This window comes from Parambassis ranga, chromosome 21, assembly GCF_900634625.1.
Source record: "Parambassis ranga chromosome 21, fParRan2.1, whole genome shotgun sequence".
In the NCBI taxonomy this organism is placed as follows: Eukaryota; Metazoa; Chordata; class Actinopteri; family Ambassidae; genus Parambassis; species Parambassis ranga.
In genome coordinates this window covers 18,989,364-19,008,130 of record NC_041041.1, presented here as the reverse complement: position 1 = coordinate 19,008,130, position 18,767 = coordinate 18,989,364, and the positions used below count along the sequence as shown (strand labels likewise).

Genomic DNA, 18,767 nt, shown 5'->3' with positions numbered 1-18,767 from the left:
CTTTGCAGAGAAACAGAATTAGACTGAGATTGATATTTAAAACAACTGAGACGCAGCAGGTTGTTGAGGAAACAGTATGTGAAAGAGCTGCCAAATCCATCAGAGGCAATGCAACAGTCGTTTTCCTGGAAAAAAACTCTAAGTTGTGATATTGTACTGTAAATGGTAGATGGATGTTGAGGTTTTGCCTCTGATGTTGGCAATACATGAACAAAAACACAAATCTACATGTGTTTTTTAACACTGTATAGGATGTGATATGATCGCATGGCCACATTTTAAAACACATCTGCTGCTTGAAAACATCTAAAACTTTATTGTCAAGGTGCCTTGAGCACAAATGTGTACTACTAAAGCCCTGTACCCACTAGGTGCATGTGGGCCACAAACAGGCTGCATTATGGTCACTTTACATTGCCTGTGGTCCTGCCAGATGTACCACAACACGTTTCACAAGCAACTGCTTACGCTGTTCCACTGTCTATTTTAGCTCTCAGGCACAGCAATCCCTGCCAAGTAGATTGAGTAGACAGAAAGTCCATAACATCATAAAGAACCTGGACATTTTCAAATACTATGCACAGATTCCAGTTTCTTCATTATTGCCATTAAGTCTAACTGGTGAGGAAGGGCCATATGTAAACCACCGTAAACAGGAGAGGTTTATTTTGGAAGTGAATAGCGTGATTTAATGATCACATTAGCCTAAAAGTTTTGGGTTAACTCATAAGGCAACACTCTACTTCCAGTGGGAGTTCACACTAAGGTTGAACAAAACCCTTATGCAGCCAGATAGATGTAAATGCACCTGGTGGGACATGGGCTAAAGAGTTGATCCCTCAAGCATGTTTTACAGTGATGTGCCTGGGGCGGTTAGTGCTTGCCTGCATGTCTGTGTGTAAAAAGATTAAAAACACAGAAATATCTTATGAACCAGTGCATCTGGTCAGAAGCTTCACTTATCAATATATTAGCAGTACCTTAAGTGCTCAAGATAAAGACCTGAAACAGACAAATTCTCACAATGTCCTTGAGGTGGATTACAATAACCTTCAAACATTATCATTGTTGATGATGATTGTACAATCATTGTATTACAACCCACACGTGATTCAAGAGGAATATATGATTCAAACGTGGAGCTGATGATTAAATAATTTATATAGCTCATATTACAAGAAGTCTGTGTGTGGGAGAGGTGTTAGGGGCTGTCACTTTTACCATTGCTTGTATGGAGAGATGAAGATGAAAAACAGCGGTGGGTGGAACACATTGTGGTTGGTAAACAGGGCCGAAACAGGAAAGCGTGGGCCCACCTGACAGTCACCTCAGATCCTGTACAATGTTGCCACACTAGAAAATAAGGTTAGCTGCTGGTGAAAAATACTGAGACAGCAGCTTGTCGCTATTGCATGTCTTGATGTATAAAAGGTAGAAATTTGGCTCCGGTGTTCCCCTTTAAGGATACTGCTTGCTTTGTGTAAAATAATGTGACACATGCTGATGTGCTTAACTCGAACAGCTGACACAAATCTGCAACCAGCATGTTTTGTAGTGACGTTTTACATCTGCTCAACCCAGAGTCCTGGGGGCATGTTTTTGATAACAACACAGGCTGTTATACGGGATACCGTGTGGCAACATTGTGATTGCGATCACAAGAGTTATGGTGCATGTGTCATGTTAAAGAAGACAGCATTTCCTGTGCAAGCTTGGCCTGATCGACACAACCCTTAAACCAGTTTTCGCAAACATGGGTTAAAGAGCGCTTGATTTAGCCTGTTCTGCATTAATCTGGTTTTACAAAAGAAGCTTAAAGCAACCCCAGACCTAAGTGAGGGCTTAAAAGATCCAATGAAACAGGTTAAAACTCAGAGTAATGATGTTATTGTATTTTCAAAAAACGGACTATGGCTTTGAAAGCCACTAAGCACGTGCGAACACATGTGATGCTCCATCAGTCTTCAGTTAATTTTTGATGCAGGAACGTTTGACGGGTCTACAACTGTGTTATAGTGTTCTTATCATTCATGTATAGGTCTTTATTATCTGGACTCTAGTGTCCAGATGTCACTTAACCAGTTTGGCCAGTTTCAGTTCTAAGTTCATATCACTTTGCTCCTTATCTTGCTGGCTTGAAACAAGCAAACACAGTTCTGTTTTTACCAGATGTTGTTCTTGGACATTCATAACAATTTATCAACTCTAAAAATCAATGCACTAGATTGTACTGAAACATGAGCAGTCATTCACAAAGATCAATAATTTCTAAATAATGGCCAGTCCTAAGCTGCACAAGCTGAAATTGGCCTTTAAATGGCCTGGGGAATCAACCTGAACAAACAAACCATAAAGTGAAATTACTGCCACTGCTCACTCTGGTGGCTTAGCCAGTGTTAATCAGTTGGTAGGATTCTGCTTAGGCAAGAGAGGTGGTAAAATATGCACAGATTTATGGGCACATAATTAACGTGTCTTAGATTAAAGTGTCCAAGAAATGTCATGTATTGTCCTCTTGCTAGCAGCTTCCATGCTGGCACAGAGGCTGATCGAAAAAGAAAGCAGGCAAAGCAGCCGTGAGTCAGCCAGAGCCAGCCCCCTGCCTCATGCTGAAATCAGAGAAACCACAAGAATGTAACAGCTTCTGTTATTATCCCTCCCTGCTGCCTCGCAGCCTGATGGCCTGCCCCAGAAAATAGCAATGAGGCTGCCTGTTTCTCTCTCTCTCTCACACACACACACACACACACACACACGTACGTTCTCATGTTCTCCCTGTCCTCTCATTCTCATCCCTGACACATACGCTGATTTCTCTCAGGGTATAGCTGTCCATTTTGCCCGGTTTCTTGTTGCACACACAGATACTGTATATAAGCTTGCACACACAAAGGACCTGACAGTGCAAAATCACACAGACGTCAATTTGTTTTTCCTACTGAGAGTTGCTGCAAACAGCCGACAAATCTAGACAAATGCCTGCAGAAAAAACACGTTCATACACAGCACATGCTGGGACTAGCCAGACGTAACGTGAAACAAAACAACCAAATGAAAGACAGACAGATTGATAGAGTTCAATATATTATACCAAGATTTAAATGCTCTCCAGCATCACTTTTTAAGGACCCGGTGTGTTTTTGCACAGGACTCACAGCACAGTAATATTAAACTGAGCAGTCAATACATTCCATTCATTTGGTAGCTGTATTTGTCCAAAGAAGCTTATAATAAGATCATTCACCCTCCCGAGAAACAAGAGATTCTTTGGTTAAAGTAAAACTGCAGAGAGTTGCATGTGTAATGTTTACTGCTGTAGGCTTAAGACCTTTATGTGTCACACGAAGCTGACTCTGCAGCTCCACAGAAAACTTTTGGGTGATAGCTGCCCTGTGGCCTCGTTTTACTGTCTCTAACATGAACAGAGCTGCAGCAGTGTACAGATAACTCTGAGCCAACAGTAAGATTAGATGGGTTTCCGGCTAGTGTTGGGATAAGATGAATCTATCGGCTATCGGCAATTGTCTGAGACAAACTGCATTTTATTCCTTTTTTTGGGTGGAGTGTGGGGGGGGGGCTTTTTCACATAACTTTTTTACATGACTATTGCAATAATAACTGAATAATAATGAATGTAAATTGCAATTAAACCCTATTATCTAAGTACTTAGCAAGTTTGAGATGATAATGCTGTAAAACCTCACGTCTCATGACAGCCTAAACCTCACATAAAGAGCAGACTAAGTGGTTTTCTGTGGTTGCTGTCCAATCAATTGGTGCTGAGCAGCCTCATATATTTACAAATCATCTTGAATAACTACACTTAAACAATGATTTTGCACACCATTATTTATATATCCCCGTCTTTTGATCATTTAGTGGATACCTACATCTGATAAGAGTCCGTTTAAATAGTGTGTGCATGCATGCACATGAAAGTAGGCGACCTAATTCTCCTAATACACAATTATTAAATCAATAGGAAAAAAATAAACAAGAGAACAGCTCTTTTGCATGTAACACTTTAGTCACAATGACAATCTGTGGTTAGAAAACACAGCGCTTCTTCATTTAGTGAAAAAACAGCTCGAGGAAAGGATCATTGCTATCCTCAGGCTATGAGTTTGCTTTGAGAAAGGTCGAGGAGGCCCAGATGTCTATGTCTATTGGAGCACATCCATAGGCTAAAACAAAGCATAAAATTATGAACAGAAAGAATTTACCATCCGCTGGTCAGCTAAAAAGAAAGCAGAGAAAGACGCATGGATGAAAAACAGGCTTCCCTGAAGGAATCGGAAACAGTTCGAAATGAAAACAGTAGTACTAATGTCCTGTTTTTAGGCTGCTCTTTATGTCGTTGTTTGAGTTGGATATGGACTCACTTTGTGCTTCCTCCTCCACATATCCCCAAAAACAACAAGCAGTGGATAAAACAAGGTTTTAACCATGTAAACTGTTGATGTTCCAGAAATAACTGTCAAGTGACACACAAAAGCATGCTTAAAACTAACGGTTTAGAAACACAGTAACCATGGTAAGACTTTCTGCTTACAGTCTACGATGAAACCAAAACATCAATTCTCATCCTTAGATCAAGAACAATGAATGAATTTAACACAATTCTCATGATGCACACAGCTGAATAAGGAGTGCTATGTTCCATTTTTGGCACTAACCCACTGTTCTTAAGCAACTGTGTCCTCTGACCTCCGGAGGTATTCAAGGCTCTTTAAGCAGCTGTTTCAAAGGGAGACCTGACAATCTGAAGCTGACACGCACACAGACAAAGTAAGCTCAGATTGCACAGGCAGCAGGTTAAAATGGGCACATGGCAACAACTCTTTGATTTGCACATCGCAATACACCTTTAGAAAACGATGCATATATGTGCAAATGAGCTCAAAGGTGTATGTTTCACTGCAGTCTAAAGGAGATTGGGATGGAGGCTAGAGAAAGAAAACGACAAGCCAAGACATGCACCGGAGCATAACTATTGAGTTAGGAGTACGGAGCAAGCAGTACTCACATACCTGAGGAGCGTAAAGACAGGGGGTGGGGTTGCAGTGGAGTGGAATCCTCTCTGTCAGATTCAACATGTTTACCTTAGAGTGGCAAGTGCCAGTTCAGTCTTTTATGACAGTTTGAGTCAAAAACCTGTGTCTAAATTCAACTGACATCTTCCACAAAAAGTATAAATATCACTTTTGCGAAGTTTTCACTTTGCTAAGATAGTTCCTAAAGATCACATATTGGAAGCACACTGACCTAATCAAAGAGTATTTAGACCAACCAGAAACATCAACATACTACAACACTACTGCAGCTATAGTTGCCTGAAGTATCAAATTATTTAGCACATCAGGCTAAAATAACCTAATGTAAACCAAACAATTTCATTTCAATGTGTTCCACTATCAACCATAAAAAAAATGCATATAGGCTTTTTAAACAGTGTCATTGTGTCTAGAGATGGTGAGGAGACAGACAGATGTCTTGACCATGCCTGAACAGCTTAACTGATTTAATTTGAAGAACACTGGTAACTGCAGCAGGTAATTGTATCCTTTGCCAAGCAAGGATACTGCTAAATAAAATGTGACATATTTCCTTAAATAAAGCATATTAATCCCTGAGATTACTTATTTAGTCGAGTCGTTTCCCATGGTGCAAAGCACCACAGGGACTCGCTGCTATTTTAGCTATATGTGTTGTTAAGTAAAAATGCTGCATTATCTCATTACCTGTGACAGCAAATATGCAGCACTGATTCATGTCTTCTCTACCCACTCCCATATGCTTGTCAGTGACCCCCTGTCCACATCTACCCACCTCACCATCTGTAGTGCACCCCATTTATACCACAGTCTACTCATCTAATTGTCAGTGCTCATCAATGACTGTGTTAGTCCATTAATGTGTTTATATTGCCACCGCTGTGCTGCTTGCTATACGTCTCTCTCACAGCCACTAAACTATAATCTAGCTTTATTTCCTGGCTTGCTACCATACTAATCTACTACAGAACACACTAGAGACATACATACAAGGCCGATAAAGGATGATGAATTATAACATCCACTTGCTGTGTTACCATGGCTACAGACACTGGCATGAGCATAAACTTAATTTTACTTAATGAATCTGAACTTTTTGAGAGGAATTTTACCAATGCATTAATTATAGTCAGATAGAAATTATTTAATATTATAGACAACCTTCCTTTTTTTCCTAAATCCTCAAAGGACATTTTCGTTGCATGTTCTCTCTTCTCATGGGAGCTGTGTTCTGGCCACCTTTATCTCACTGCTCCCAGTGGGAAACAAAAGGGACTGTCCTTTCATAACCAGGCTGGTCTGTTGTGATGATACAGCATGATAGCTACAAAAAAAAAATCTGACTGGTTGCACAAAGACCGGCTCAGATCTAACTAATTGTTAGACTAGAAATTTATTTTTATGCCACATAAAGTAAGAAAATAATTTAAATTCTGGGGTAGAAAAGGGCTGTCATCATTTCAAACCAAGCTTTTAAGCAGTAAGTGTTTGACACAGTGTTGTAAACAGTTGCCAATCTTCCCAGGACTGAATGTTCCAGCAAATTCACCCCAAGGTCAGACCGTGCGATGCCGACAAAAAAAGAGCTACATCTTCTAGCATACGAGCCTCACTGACCATGTTAAATGTTAATGTTCCTGACAGTACAATTAGAGGAACACTGAACAAGTAGCAGTCAGAAAGCACAACTTATTAGGTTCACAAAACTGAACATCTAAACAAACCACAGCACTTCTGAAACAACGTCCTTTGGACAGATGAGACCAAAGTGGAGTTGTTGACCTTAGTGCTCATGGCCATGTCTGTCACAAAACCAATCGCAGCATTTCAGCAGACCCATACACCTCATACCCAGTGTCAAGCATGGTGGTGGAAGGGTGATTATTTGGGCCTGTTTTGCAACCACAGGACGTGCACAGTTCGCAGACACTGATTCAACCATGACCTCCTCTGTATACCACAGTATTTTAGAGGCTAATGTAAGGCCATCTGTCATGAGCTAAAGCTTGGTCGAAACTGGGTCATGCAACAGGACAATGATCCAAAGCACAGCAGCAAATCTACACCGGCATGGCTGAAAAATAGAAAAATCAAGGTTTTAGAATGGCCTGGTCAAAATCCAGATCTTAACCTTGAAATGCTGTGGAGGGACCCTAAGAGCATAAGTGAGATCTCAAAAACCTAAATGAACTGAAACAACGCTGTGAAGAAGTGGCCATAATTCCTCCACAATAATGTCTGAGACTGATACACTCATACAGGAAACAATTACTTCAAGTTGTTGCTGCCAAAGGTGGATCACAAGCGACTGAATGAAGTGGGTATTTAGTACTGCCCACATGTATTTTTTTTCTCCTTGCCCTTATTTGCACTAAATAAATAATGGCACAGTGAAAGGGTTATGTTGTTCATCTGAGGTTGAAAGGGTACAAACTTTTAAACATGACTGTTATCAAGTATACAGGTAAATATAACTAAATATATAAAAAAAAAGATTTTACTCTTTCATTCATAATGAAAGGAAGGCCATTTAGACACTACGGAAATGGTGTTGAAGATAAACAGTGGGCAGTCGCCTCTGCTTGGAGAGATAAACGGCTGATGGGAAATGTTTGTGGGGTCAACACTAATGCTTCTACCAGTATTTCTCCACCCATATCACCAAGTGCTGGTACAGTCACTGGCCCATGAGGCTTCAGAAATAAGTAGGGGCTAGTGACAAACAATTAAGACTGTCCAAGTTTGTTTGGAGCCGAATTAGGGCTGGGTGATCAATCAATTAATACAAGTTCTTTAAACAACATGCAAATTTTTGGGTCATGTCAACAAACAGGACATACGGCTGAATCCTGTGGGCCGAGAGACAGAGGGCAGCAGCCTGATGCCGTCTGAGAGTTCAGACTGGATGTGGAAGAAGACTGAAGGTGTCTCGCTGCTTTTTTATAATGTCCTTTAATCATGATGCCGGTGCTTTGGCTCGTTAGTTAGTCTACTTGTGTTGATGTTTTCTTTGATTATTATGATTATTTCAGCATCTCAAGATGTGTTGTTTTTGGGACAGCAGAAAAGAAAATAGTTTAAAATCATAAATGAGGTTTCATGTAAAGAAAAAAATCTTAGATTTTATTTTTAGGCCATATTTTTGCCAAGCCCTAAGCCAAATATGGAATCATGGAATCTGACATTTGTTACCTGAGATACATGTACAGTAAGTGTCAAAAATGCATGTAGCCATAATTCTCTCCAAAATTATGTATACTTGATTAAAACTGGCAGATTAATCAATTACTAAAATAGCTGCCTATTAATTTTCTCTCTAAGTAATGGTGCAATCAATGCAGCTCTACAAGGTATTGTGATTGTGTGTGTGTGTGTGTGTGTGTGTGTGTGTGTGTGTGTGTGCGTGTGGAAGCAGGGGGTCTGTATATCACTCTGCTTTGGCTGGAGAACATGCTGTTTTAGCTTATCAAAGCATTATGACTGCCCACTAACTGAGAACACCATTACCATAATTTGCAGTTTCATCTGATTAGTTATGCATGATCCAGATATGCCAACAGTGGACCCACTGAGAGTGGGGAGGGGACAGAAGAGGTTACCCGGATCTGACAACAGCGCATCTAAAATCTAGAATATGATCAAAAAAATGACTATAAGAAAACAAGTCAGTTTTCAGAGACACAGTCCATACACATAAATCAATTTATTAGTGATCAGTAATATAATTTATATGATGATAACTACAATTACAGTATTGCTTATTCCTAAATTAATCATACTTACATGAACTGAATCCATCTGCACACAGAGTACAAGGCAGGCAATATTTATTTTTGATCTGGCCTTTAAATTAAAAAACTTCTTTGAGTATCCTCCCCAGTTTTGAACAATACTGAGATGAAATGCTTCAAGTCTGACATTTTGATAGTAATTCTCATATCAATATGTCACTGCTTGCTATCCATTTTGGAAGTCTAGATCTGTCAAGGCACCTTCATCCTGGCATTCTGTAGCTGTGGTATCTTGCACCAAATAAACACAGCTGTGTTTGGAGCCTGGGAGAGGATTTTCGCTAAAGAGTCGTGCCATATCCGCCCCAGCAACAGACCACTAACTAGCTGCCTTTCTGGGCGCTATCTGGCTAGATATTTGTGTGAATGGATGGCTGTTTGGCTGGTTCATTTAAGGACTGCCAGTCAGACAGAATCAAAAAAAAACTGCAGCTTGAGCTTGAGCAGAAGAATGATGGTGATGGTGTAGAGGACACTACCAGCAATTACCCTTCATGTAATTGCTACGTGGAAGATACACAACATTAAAATAAAAAATAATAAGTTGGGACAATATCACAAGCCATTTGGCATCTGTCGGGATGGTGTGCAGCCACTGTAGACTTCTTTAACTGCAAGCTTTCCGAAGGGTTATAAAGGAATTGACAGGCAGCTGGTCCTCTTGGTGAAACCTGAACAAGACGTTCTTTGACAGGGCAGTCAGCATAGGTTCAGGAAGTTGGCCTTGGTTAAATAAAGAGGAGGTAAGAACCACTTATTTAGTATGGGTCTTAAAAACTAAGTTATTAATTTGGGTATGAGGTTTAAAAATCCACTTGGCAGTCACACAGAGTTATTCAAACCTGACATGGGTTAAAGTTGGGCTCCTTCATAGCATTTCTGGCAATGATTCCAACCCTACCAATGCCATAAAGCCTGATAATGTATATCTCTTCTGCAGCACATAGCCATAGCTTTCTTACCATAACTGTGAATTAACACCCATACTAAGCTGTCAGGGTGTGCCTTTCTGATGTTGGGACTAACAAAAAATAATCTAGCAGATAAAGGGAGAGAGAAGGGGAGAAAAATTAACATAAAGGCACACAAGCATGCAAAAATGTTGGAAAGTCAGAGAGTAGCTAAAGCTCACATCCTCACAATCAACATATAAACCCAGACTAACGTCCTTAAACGCCTCAAAGGTCGGTGCAAAGGTATGTCAAAGTTGCACACAACTCGACTAGCAGAGGGTCTTTAAACACACAATGTAATATACATTCCCTAACGTGCAGTGCTCCTAGGGAAGTGTATGCACATCTCAGCCTTTCAAACTGGCAAGAACAATGGCTGACCTTTGACCAGTCTGCTATGTGGGCCAGTTTATGATGTTTAACCAGGAGGTTGTCATCCTAATTCATCTTGTCTACGGTCACGAGTCAAGACTGTGGAGATCCAACTACAACAACGGCACAATGCTAAATTTGCAACAAAGATCTCAGAATGCCAAAGAGTTTACATTTGTACAGCTCATACTTTGTGTATTACAGCAATGCAAGGTTTGCCATTTTTAGCCACTACTACCAACCAACACAAGTCTGAGTGTGATTGTTAGTACATGTAAGGATGAATTACATTATGCCTTTGCATCATATCCATGGTGTCTCGGGATCCAATGATGCTACCTGACTCCAAACTTAGCCCCATGAGATCCCCCTGCCCTCTGCTAAGCAGGTGCAGTTTATCCCAATTACCCTTGCCACACCTGTGTCCCTTCTCCTTCCACTTTTTGGTGTCTATTATCACATACACATGCATGCTTTCGCATACCATAGTGATGGCAGGTTCAGGTGCACTGCAAGAGTGGAGCAGGGCTGTTGCCACGGGCAATTTAATCTTCACCAGCTGAGTCCGTCCATCACTCCTAAAAATCAGGACTTCTTTGGGCTTAAAAGAGGGGCCTAGCTCAAACTAGGATTCTACTTGGTGCACCATTTATAAATTTAAAGTGCATTTATTTCATGAAAACAAACTTTGCCTTATTTAGCCATGTTTAGGTGCCAACAGTGCCACAGCAATTTGTTTTTCAGGCATTTTATAGCAATATTGCAAAGATGCATTATAATTGCAACAACTTGCTACTTGAATTTGATAGCAAGTTATTTACAAGACTCAATATTGTAAAACAAGCCTGTGACAAGTACTTTTCAAACCAATCCCTAGCAAAAATAATCCTTGCTATCAAGAGCTTAACACATTATATGGTGGCAACCAACAGTCAGGAAATGGGTGTCCTAAATAAAAAATGTGAAGCATGACGGGCCTAATTCGCAAGATAAGTAGTTCAGCTCCAACAACAAGTGCAGGGATTCCCACATGTATTCAGGTCAAGACCAATCACAAATGTTAGATAAAATACATTTCTAGACTGCCCAACTATTAAGTTCTTTAAATGACTCTATTCAGCAACAACAAGGTAAAAAAAATACATATATTTCTACCAGTTCTCACAATCGCATCTTCTGCAATGCAATCTTTTTTGCTCTGTAAAAGTAGACACACTCTCTGTATCCAGCAAAGAAAAAGAAAATGATTGTGAGATGACAATGATTTTAAGATTCCATTACAGAAGACAGCACGCTGCACCACACACAGATCTGATTACGGTAACAACTCAGAACGTAAATTGTAACCTTGCTTGATTTTTTTTTTGTGTGTTGCAGGTCTTAACAGTATTTATAGTCTCTTTGCTATTTATTAGCAGCATCACTATAGGTAGAAGGTCAGCTAACAAAGTTTGAATCAAATACACCATAAACAACAAAATATTGCATTAAAGCCATTTATTCTGTAATAAAAAACCTGATTTAATGCCTCTATTTAGGGCTATGGGGTGTTTCTGTTGTTCCCTTCAGGGACCCCTTGGAACCCCCCAGCCTCACTCTGTTGCTTTGTTTTGGAGAGCAATGAACCCAGCAACTGAATCCTTAGGCTTCCTGCCCTGAACTGAGATCCCATTCAAAGCCAATAGTGACATGGCATGCAGTACAGTTAGGGAAAAACGACTAGAGAGCAAGAGCAGGGAGACGCAGGGGTTAGACAAACAGGACAGAGCAGGGTCCATATGATCTCAGCAGCGGCAGCAGACCGGCAAGCGGCAGGCAGCAGAGGAACCGACTGCGACCCAAAAGATGTGGCACGGATGGTGGAGGATTACGTCATCGAAAAAAAAGAGAAGGACGCCTCATCACAGCAAACGCTCACATCCATTACTTAACACCAGACAATTAACAGCGACACAGTCCGCGCAGACCGGTTCATTCACATAAACGCATAAAAAAAACAATAAATATTATTAATGCACAACAATGTGTCAACAAGCAGCTTGTGCACGTTAGGCCCTCTGCTGTGACATTTCTAGAATGTGACATTAAACAGCAGATATAGCAGATATAACAAGCGCTGCTTCGCCAATTATTCAGCAATGAATGACTGAAGCACACATCCAGCTCTGCCTCTGCAGCCATTTAGCTTCCATGCTACGCTTTAAGATTTGCTTTGATCAAACAACGCTCGAATGTCACAATAATCACCGATAAATGGCTATCACATGATAAACGCATGCCATGTTTAAAGCCATAATATTCCTGACGCTGCACCGCATCCACTGAACGCTAACTGGACCCTGTCATTAAAGGGCTTATTGTGCACTGTCCAATGAATGAGCCTCTAACGACCCTATTCCACTCAAATATAAACGTGGGATTAATGTAGCAGAAGCAAAGTTTTATGGATTTAATAAGGCTTTAAATGCATACTAATACTGCGCACACAGGATTAGCTCCTGTTTTGCAGCTACATAAAGTAAGCTGCGAGATATTGAATGGGCTAAAACACAGCTAGCTAACAAGCAAGCTACACAACCACTGGCTGTTAAGGTTATGGAATGAAATGTAAAAATCGGACTTTCTGTTTTTTATCCCCCCACTCAAATACACACAAAACATGTCCCTTTGAACAGGATTATTCCAGTGTTATTTCGCAATATTGGCCATTTTAGATGTGCGGGGAGCAACTTGGATAAAAGTGACAGCGCTAAGCTAGCTAGCTACCATCAGCTGGCTGTGTAAAAAAACTGGTGGCCTCTGAATGAGTGTCTTTCTTACCGTCATAAACTGCTCCAGGGGCGTCCAGTTTTTAAGGAATATATATTTTGCTGTATGAGGAAATGGTTTGTGTAGGGGCGATAATGCCCGAACATCCAAGATCAGTTCACCCACTGTCGATGAAACCCGAGCATCATCATTATCACCGTCTTCATCAGTACTCGGACTTCGGCGCTGCTTCACACACATCCATCCAGCAAAGCGGGGCCTCCTCCGGGCTCGACCATGCGACTGACTCGGCGACGACGGATAATCCACAAGACAGGAGCCCCCGCAGTAACCATTGGCTAGACGAGTCGACTAGCAGTCATTTCAGGTCGAGAGAATAAGAAATATAATCCGACGCATGCGTAAAAATAAGGAATAACGTGATCAGCAAAAGGGTTAGGCGGGGGAAAAACCTTGAACATATATTCACGGAATATGCAAAGGCTGCGATTCTGACTTTTCCAGCGTGAGCCTGTCCGTTGTTGTCAGCATTACCCTGGTGTCTGCAGCTGCTGCCTGTCTGCCTTGCAGCACAGCAGCGAGCTGTAAAGCGACGTAATGGCGCAAGGCGAACGCACAGGGGCGGGGCCACCAGGCGGGAGGCGCGGTGTTTGTTTTTGAGCGGACCCCGGTAGAACCGCTGCTGCAAAATTGGCCGTGGCTTGTAGAGTATAGCAGCAGCGGAGAGATCCCAACGTGGTATTTGGTATCACTCTGAGAGTGAGACATACCAGCGCAGGTTTGTAGAAGCTTTGAATGCTCAGCCTAATGAGGAAAAGTTTGGTTTTTATTTCTGTTGAGGTAACTTAACCCTGAGGGGGAGAGGGGCTAACTAAAGCCCACATCAGAAAGCACGGTGACTCATCCTCGGAGTCTGTTACTATGGTAACTTAGTCTGTGAACATAACCTGGTCAGGAGCACACTTTCTTCCATAAACCCCAGCATTAGTCCGCAGGGGTTTACACTGGGAGATGATTTTATGGCCACTTGGGGATATTTTTAACAGTTTAAATAATTGCACTACTACTGAAATAATAAATAAAATATAAATAAAATAATTTATAAGACATCCTGTGGCCATTTAATGAATGATATCAAGAGCTGGAAAACTGTATATTAACATAAGGTTTTTAAAGTCCTCTGCAAAATGTATGTGAGCAGTGCAGAGGGATATGGGGATTGCATATGTATTTGCATGTAATTAAACATACTCATATAACATTAGTTTTTATATAAATTGCACGGTTATTAAACAAAACACTAGAAATTATATTTATTTTATATTTGATTAAAATGCATTTCCAGATGCATTATTAGTGAAAATTCATTCAAAATGGATGCAAACGTACACATTCACCCAAGCACAGATATTATTATTTATTCGCAATATAAATTTAAAATGCATTTGAAAAAGTTTTGATCCAAGTCAGGGTCTGAGAATGAATTACTAATATATGTACTATACTATATGCTCAATTTTTAAATAGATGTATGTATGTATTTATGTGTTTGTATTTATGTGTTTGTTATATATTATAATATATATAATATAATATATCTAAAAATCTGTCATTGATGAACATTGTAAAAACAAAGAGCTTTTTAAGACTGGTAATGTGGGCTGTACTGACCTCTAGTGGCTCAAAAAAGAAACACGCTGCAGTGCAACGAACAATGGGCCGTTGTGCAGATAACTCAGTCAAGCATACAATGAAGTAAGCTGATGAAGCGAAGTGGTGAGAAGAACACAATAAGCCCAGTGTGTGTTGATATGCATATTCCAAAAGCCGCTTTGTGGTCGAGGTAAATGATGTGAGTACACCGAAAATAAATAAATAAATAATAAACCTTTCCAGCATAATGTGACCTGATTATTTTTGGAACAACAGAAATATCTAATTTGTGCATTTGGATTATTTCCTAATGAAGAATCTAGCATGTCAAAACCCAAAATCTGCTGTAAGACTGTGGAGCTGGAACAAATCCAGCATCCTGCTCAAAGGAACTAATGTACGGACAGTGCACACTGTCAGAGGACAATGCACCCGAGCTTTCCTCCTATACTCCTTCTATACAGCTCTTTCAGCTTCATGTCTTCACAGCCTGGTCTGACAAAGGACGACGGTATGTCTGTGTATGTATCAGAAACGCTATTAGTTACAGGCGTCTATATTTAGTTCAGTCCACAGGGTACAAGATTTCAAATGTAATTAAAACACCATCTCAGCCTTGGTAATAAGCAGAAGAAATGACCTAAGGGAATGCTATATGATGGGCTCTGAGTCACCAAGCGCTGCATATTAAGATTATTATCAGTTAACAGTTTAGACAGGGTCATGCAAATGATCAGTCCTCAGAGTGTCACTCTCTTTAGAGGGTCGTTTCTTTTCTGACCTGTGAGAAATAAATGAGCACAGCTGGTGACTGTGGGTGCTACATGTCTACTTTGTGCAGACAGACATGACAGGGTTCCATATTAATCGGATACATTCTTTCTTTTTGTTATAAAATAAGTGGTAATACAGCTCAGGATGAGTGTGTCTCAATTTCTTTGCAGGTGGCTACAAAGGAGCATGTGAACTTTTAATAAGGCTGATAATTGGGTGTTGGATGATCCTGTGCTGTAGTGCTTTCATGTCCATTACTGAGATCAGATCAGTTAATAAAAAACAACATGGCCAACATTCAGGATCTTCCACAGAGCATGCTGCCCATATTTGAGATCAGTGTCTTTATATGTTGTTCCAGTAATTACTGTACCCAGCATGGTGGCAAATCTGCACTAACCACCTGCCAAAATCTGGTTCAAACACACAAGACACAATAAGGATTTATTGACTGAGCTGGTGAGGTGAACGTTTATGGGTAATCTAGGATGAGATCATTTTTAATGAAAATTGAAAAGTTGACATGTCTTTTACCCAGGCAACACCACACTCGATCACATCCTGCTCCTGCAGAGACCCAATTGCCTACTACTCAGCAGAATTATATACTGCCGTACTATACTGTCTATACTAGGTTCCAGACCTTCTTGCTGTTTCATGTTTATACATTTGTCCAGCAGATGGCACCTTTGACCACACATGTGCACCTGTGATTTATCACAACACAAAAAATATTTGTATTTCAGTTATGCTTGTGCAAAGCTGCCTTAAAATGATTGTCCGACACGGTCAGTCCAGCCATATGCATGGCTGAAAACAATCACAGAAAATAATCTTGTTTTAAATAATCGATCCTCCCTGCTTATACAACATATACTTCACCACATACTCAGTCATCAAAATTGTTTATTTGTCGACTGGGTCCAGAATTCCCCTCCTCCATATCAAGTACAGTTGACACTCACATTCTCCCCCTATACCTTTTGTACACTTAACACAAATAACATCAAGCTTGTGATGACAAAACATGGCAATAAGCACATTTCTTTAGCTAGGCTTTTTCAAAACATCTCAGGGACCATTTAGAAAAGAACAACCTTCATGCCTTTTCCTCTTTCAGAAGAGCCAGGAGCCCATCCCTCCTGGATGTGTAGGGTGTGTGTTTCAGCCGTAGGATGTGAGCAGGGAACAAGTTTCCACTGGGAGCATACATCTCCTCTCCCTTTTGCCCCATCAGTGAGCGCAGTGTCTTGTTTCTAGACAGGATTTTGTCATAAAACTCTACCCCTCCTTTGGCATAATCATGGGACACTCCAGCTGCACGTCGGTCTGAACTATAGTCAATCCACTGGTTGAGAGCATCTGACGTGAGGAAGTAGGAAACAGCACCAATGCCCAGTGCCACGGCGTTCGCAAATCCACGAAACAGCACAGGTCCAGCATGTAGCCCAAACACTTGCTTTAGCATCACGCTGTACACCCAAACCCCACCCAGGCAGAATGGGGCAACAGCAGCACTCATAACAGGTCCTCCAGACTGCAGGCGGGCCACCTCTCGTGCCATGGCAAACTTCTGTGCCTCGGGGGAAAACACCAGGGCCATCTTTAGAGCGGAACCAGCTTCACTGCTCCAGTCCACTGTTTTTCCATTGATGAAAATGTGACGGTTTGTAATTCCACTTGGGTCATCGGCAGTGCTGTTAAAGTTAGCCGGGATGCCAACCTGGGCCCCTGCAGGAAGCCATGGGACACCAGCACCAACAGGATGGAACCCAAAAGAGGCAAAAGCAGAGAAGTTCTTGGTTGAGCTGATGCCATAGTCCTTTAACACCTTAAAAAGACAAAACTAAGATTTATTTGTGATCATTTTTCCTCCACAAAGCAGTGGGGTATGTGCTTTGTTTGTGTGCAGCATTTGATTCTATCAAGAAGTCTTAATATTTAACTATTTTTCTTACATAACCTACTAAAAACGTTAAATATGCATACAACACCTGCTGAAAAAGATTCTCCAGCTTTTCAGACAGTGTGTCTGGCTCTCCTTTGTGCCAAGCCTGATAGAGCTGACGGTAGATCAAGTCAGGGAAAACATGGTAGAAAATCTTAGCTGTGAAGACCCCACCACAGCTTGCAATGAGCAGCGGAGTCCGGTACTTCTGAAGAAGGACAGAGTACTTGAGGAAACGAGACGCCATGTTGTTTTCTGTCTTGACTTATTTTGTGTCAGCAAGGTTCAGCAGGTGACATCTATCAAGGAGACAAAGTTGATGTTTATTAACATCTAGACAAAATCTGCCAACTGTACTTCAATGTGTTTTTAAAATTGCTAAAATTGCTACTACTCTATCAACCTGGCACATTCTTGAATTATTGAAGTCTTGAAGTTGTAAAACCTTCTTTACGTAGTAGCTTGGGATCAAGACCAGCACAGCTTCCAGGAACTGAAGAATTTTGGATCATGATTCGTCACAAAACTAAATAATTATTTATACATATTCAAATTGAAATGTGTGTATCCTTTAGTTCATACTATCAAAACATAAATGCGTGCAAGCCTTTGCAACAGCCTTACAGATGTGGATAAAAAAACATGTCATGAATACACATTTATTAAGTTGAATATATAGATATCGAAATTTATTATTTTAGTGACTCTACACTTATTGTGTGAGAATGTGTAGATGTTTTGGGTCATAATTATGCAGAAATATTGAAAATTCTGAAGAGTCCACAAACTTTCAAGCCCCACAGTAATATACCGCGGTGTCGTTCACATTTGTTAACACATTTCTAGCATTAGCGAAGTATTTATCGCGTTCATGTGTTTCTGTAAAATGTTTATTTCAGGTAAAAAATGAGAAACCTGAGTTGTTAGAGGAAACAGAAAGTAGTGATGCATTTCTAAACAAATGAGTAACAGCACAGACTGGTGTCATTTAACGCAAATATTTATTGTAAAAGCACAAACGTGTTTTTTAACTGTAACAGAACATCACAAGGTGTTACACTAAGCGTGCTAATGTTTAGCTGTTATTAAACCTAGCTACTTTGCACTGCAGCCTTAAGCTTAGCTAACAAATGCGGAAAAAGCCTCGCAAACGAAACCGATGTATCTCACTAAATACAAGTACAACATGGCAAACAAACGCTTTTATTTTGTTCAATCAACCAATGTCAGCAAACACTCACGTGTTCTCCACATCTTTACAAGGACAACTACACTGCGGTTACATGATGACAGATGATCAAGTCCGCAAAAAGATTCAGTTGCCGTCGTTGGTTTTTACGACAGTTTTTACGGCAGTAGATGCTTTTACACCTTTGGCGTGTTTTTCATCCATTAAAGTGCTAATTATACGAATTCACAGCACTTTTTAGACACAAAAACGGATAATTCTTAT

General features: G+C 40.6%; 2 protein-coding genes across 4 annotated transcripts in view; both read right to left on the bottom strand.

The window, feature by feature from the left end:
• The window catches only part of ptpn4a (protein tyrosine phosphatase non-receptor type 4a), a 49,379-nt gene extending 35,880 nt beyond the window's left edge, over positions 1–13,499 (bottom strand). For both annotated transcript variants that reach the window (XM_028394353.1, XM_028394355.1), the window contains exon 1: positions 12,991–13,499. The gene's annotated coding sequence lies outside the window, so the exon portion shown is untranslated. The remainder of the gene's footprint in view (positions 1–12,990) is intronic.
• Positions 13,500–16,254: 2,755 nt separating this feature from the next.
• tmem177 (transmembrane protein 177) lies at positions 16,255–18,632 on the bottom strand. 2 transcript variants are annotated; one of them, XM_028394467.1, is made up of 3 exons: positions 18,556–18,632; positions 17,361–17,613; positions 16,255–17,197 (listed from the first exon to the last, which is right to left on the bottom strand). In XM_028394467.1, the coding sequence occupies exons 2-3, from the start codon at positions 17,559–17,561 to the stop codon at positions 16,466–16,468; spliced, it is 933 nt and encodes a 310-aa protein (XP_028250268.1). In that variant the 5' UTR covers positions 17,562–17,613; positions 18,556–18,632; the 3' UTR covers positions 16,255–16,465. The 2 variants fall into 2 exon arrangements, with proteins under 2 accessions (XP_028250268.1, XP_028250269.1); XM_028394468.1 differs by lacking the exon at positions 18,556–18,632 and adding an exon at positions 17,718–17,968.
• Between the last annotated feature and the right edge of the window lie 135 nt (positions 18,633–18,767).

Bases quoted from the DNA above. Each gene is read 5' to 3' on its own strand.
- tmem177 (XM_028394467.1), bottom strand. From the start codon at position 17,561: ATGGCGTCTCGTTTCCTCAAGTACTCTGTCCTTCTTCAGAAGTACCGG. The intron at 17,198-17,360 runs GTGTTGTATGCA...TGTCTTTTTAAG, and splicing joins TGGAGAATCTTTTTCAGCAG to GTGTTAAAGGACTATGGCAT.